At 35.8% G+C, this 2,509-nt stretch overlaps 1 protein-coding gene across 1 annotated transcript; it reads right to left on the bottom strand.

The window, feature by feature from the left end:
- Nucleotides 1-1,362: 1,362 nt before the first annotated feature.
- LOC142850889 (olfactory receptor 5P53-like) lies at nt 1,363-2,304 on the bottom strand. Its single transcript, XM_075974791.1, has one exon. The coding sequence runs from the start codon at nt 2,119-2,121 to the stop codon at nt 1,363-1,365; it is 759 nt and encodes a 252-aa protein (XP_075830906.1). The 5' UTR covers nt 2,122-2,304.
- Nucleotides 2,305-2,509: the final 205 nt, after the last annotated feature.

Here is a 2,509-nt window from a genome sequence, read left to right as displayed (position 1 = left end):
GTATATAAAGTAAATAAAAAAATTAAGAAAAGAAAAACAATTGAGTTCCAGGAGCCAGAATGACTCAAACTCCTTTAATCTTAATGCTGAAAGATGCAATCACAGGTTTCAGTGTGCATCATTAGCTGAAACAAAGCTCTAAAATTACTTCAAGTTAGATCAGATGTTTGATCATAACTTTAAAATAAAAAAAAAACAGAAAACAACCTAAAGTTCATAAGGAAACATAGGTGACTTATAGATTCATTACATTAGGGTTAAAAATATAAAGCAGCCCAATTGTTACTAGCTCATATAAATGCCTTTGGGGGTTCCAAGGTGATTATGAATTTCTTGTGCCCATTCCTGCCCTCATTCTCCTGATATATGACTATTGAGTGGGTATGTGCCCTAAAGACTAAAAGTACAGATGAATATTTTTCATGTTTAAAAGTTTAGGTTAGTGATTGCTTTTAGATTCCTTATAAAATTGTGTATCAAGATAAATAGTAAAGTAATTAATTATTTCTTTGTAACCCCAATATGTAGCTTTCCAACAAAACACATGGCTGAGAAAAAAACACTTTCTGCTTGCTCATGATTTGCTCATTTGTAACAAGTTACATAGAAGTAAATGTACAAGGGTTATTTGGTATGACTTTGTTTTTAACAATGTAAGGGATATGAAAACTATGTTTGTCTTATATTCATTATAATCATTCACTTGAAAAATAGACTGTAACCACATTGTAATTTCTATATTTCATGAAAGATCTTGCTGGGATATATAGGCTGTAGAAAAAATTATATAGCAGGACAAGAATAGAGAATAAAGAATAAAGAATCAGTTTTCTCATCTATAAACAAGGCTCACTTTTCTCATTTAGAATGCTCTCCCTCATAAATTCATTAGAAATTAAATGTAGAAACCAAATGGTTTAAATGACCTTCTCCTTAGATATAAAGTACCTCAATTTTTCTGCAAGAGTTTATGAACAATCTGATTTCTGTCTTTGCCGAGGAAATTTATCCACAAAGTAAAACATTAGTGCTACATACTTAGGTTGTTATGAGAAAGAGGTGAATACATATATGCAACTAAAATTTAGCATGACACAGACAAGGCACAAATTATTGTTTGCTACTTAAATAAAATGAAGGCAAAGATCTTGACATCTTCCAGAAGTTCTATAGTAACAATGATTATTCCTATCATTTTACTCACTTCAAGTGAATACACAAATGATACATGATTTTATAAAAGTAAGACTTAGTGCACAAAAATGAGGATTTAATATGTAACAATCAGTTAAGCATCATGTGATAAATATTAACTGTGACATGGCTAGAGGAAATCATCACCTATGTCTTGAATTGAAAGGTCTATGAATATATTCTGACAGTTGTCTTCCTTAGGGCCTCCTTTACATCTCTGTTCCTCAGACTGTAGATGAGGGGGTTAAGCATGGGGATCACCACTGTGTAGAATACAGACAGCACCTTGTTCTGTTCAGTAGAGTAGTTGGACTTGGGCATCACATAGATGAAGGTAAGGGTCCCATAGTAGAGAGTGACTGCAGTGAGGTGGGAGGTGCAGGTGGAGAAGGCCTTTTGGCGGCCCTCAGTGTGGCGCATCTTCAGGATGGTGATGAGGATGTAGATGTAGGAGATGGCTATGACAAACACTGTCACAGCTATAATGGAGCCAGAAGAGATAGAGGGTATGATTTCAATAACAGAGACATCTGAACAGGACAGTTTCAACAGAGGGGAGAAGTCACAGAAAAAATGATCTATCTGATTTGGTCCACAGAAGTTCAGACTTAACAAACAACCAGTAAATGTCCAACCATTCATGCAGCCACCAACATAAGAAACTCCCAACATTAGAAAACAGACTCTGGGGGACATGAGCACAGAGTAGAGAAGAGGTGAACAAATGGCTACATAGCGGTCATAGGCCATGGCAGCCAATAGGAAGCACTCAGCTGACCCAAGTGTCACTATAACGCAGAGCTGGGCTTCACAGGCAGCCAGAGGTAGGACCAGCCCATGCCCAAGGAGTTCCATAAGCATTATAACAGAGACTGAGGTTGAATAGACAATGTCTACAAAAGCCAGATGGCTGAGGAACAGGTACATGGGTGTGTGCAGCTGGGAAGAAATTCTTATCAATGTGATAATGCTGATATTTCCTACTAACGTGACAATATATACTCCTAGAAATATCACAAAAAAGACTATACACAGTGTAGGATCTTCTGTTAGTCCCAAAATGATTAGCTCTGTCACAGTGGTGTAGTTTCCAGTCTCCACCTTTTGTGTGAATTGTCCCTGTTGAGGGAAATGAAAATAATTTGTTTTTATAATGTTATGATTTTTCACATTGCTGGAAATTTTTATTTTCCTTACACTTAAAACTGATTTCTAAGGCTAGTTTAAATTATCTTTCTTTATGTTATAGATGTCTCCTCTCCCAATGAGGATACTTAGCTTTTATTGATGACCTTTTGGTCTGTCATTCTTGAAG

The sequence above is a fragment of the Microtus pennsylvanicus genome, chromosome 5 (assembly GCF_037038515.1).
Source record: "Microtus pennsylvanicus isolate mMicPen1 chromosome 5, mMicPen1.hap1, whole genome shotgun sequence".
Classification (NCBI taxonomy): domain Eukaryota; kingdom Metazoa; phylum Chordata; class Mammalia; order Rodentia; family Cricetidae; genus Microtus; species Microtus pennsylvanicus.
The sequence above is the reverse complement of the archived record's forward strand: the minus strand, read 5'-3'. Positions and strand labels throughout refer to the sequence as shown.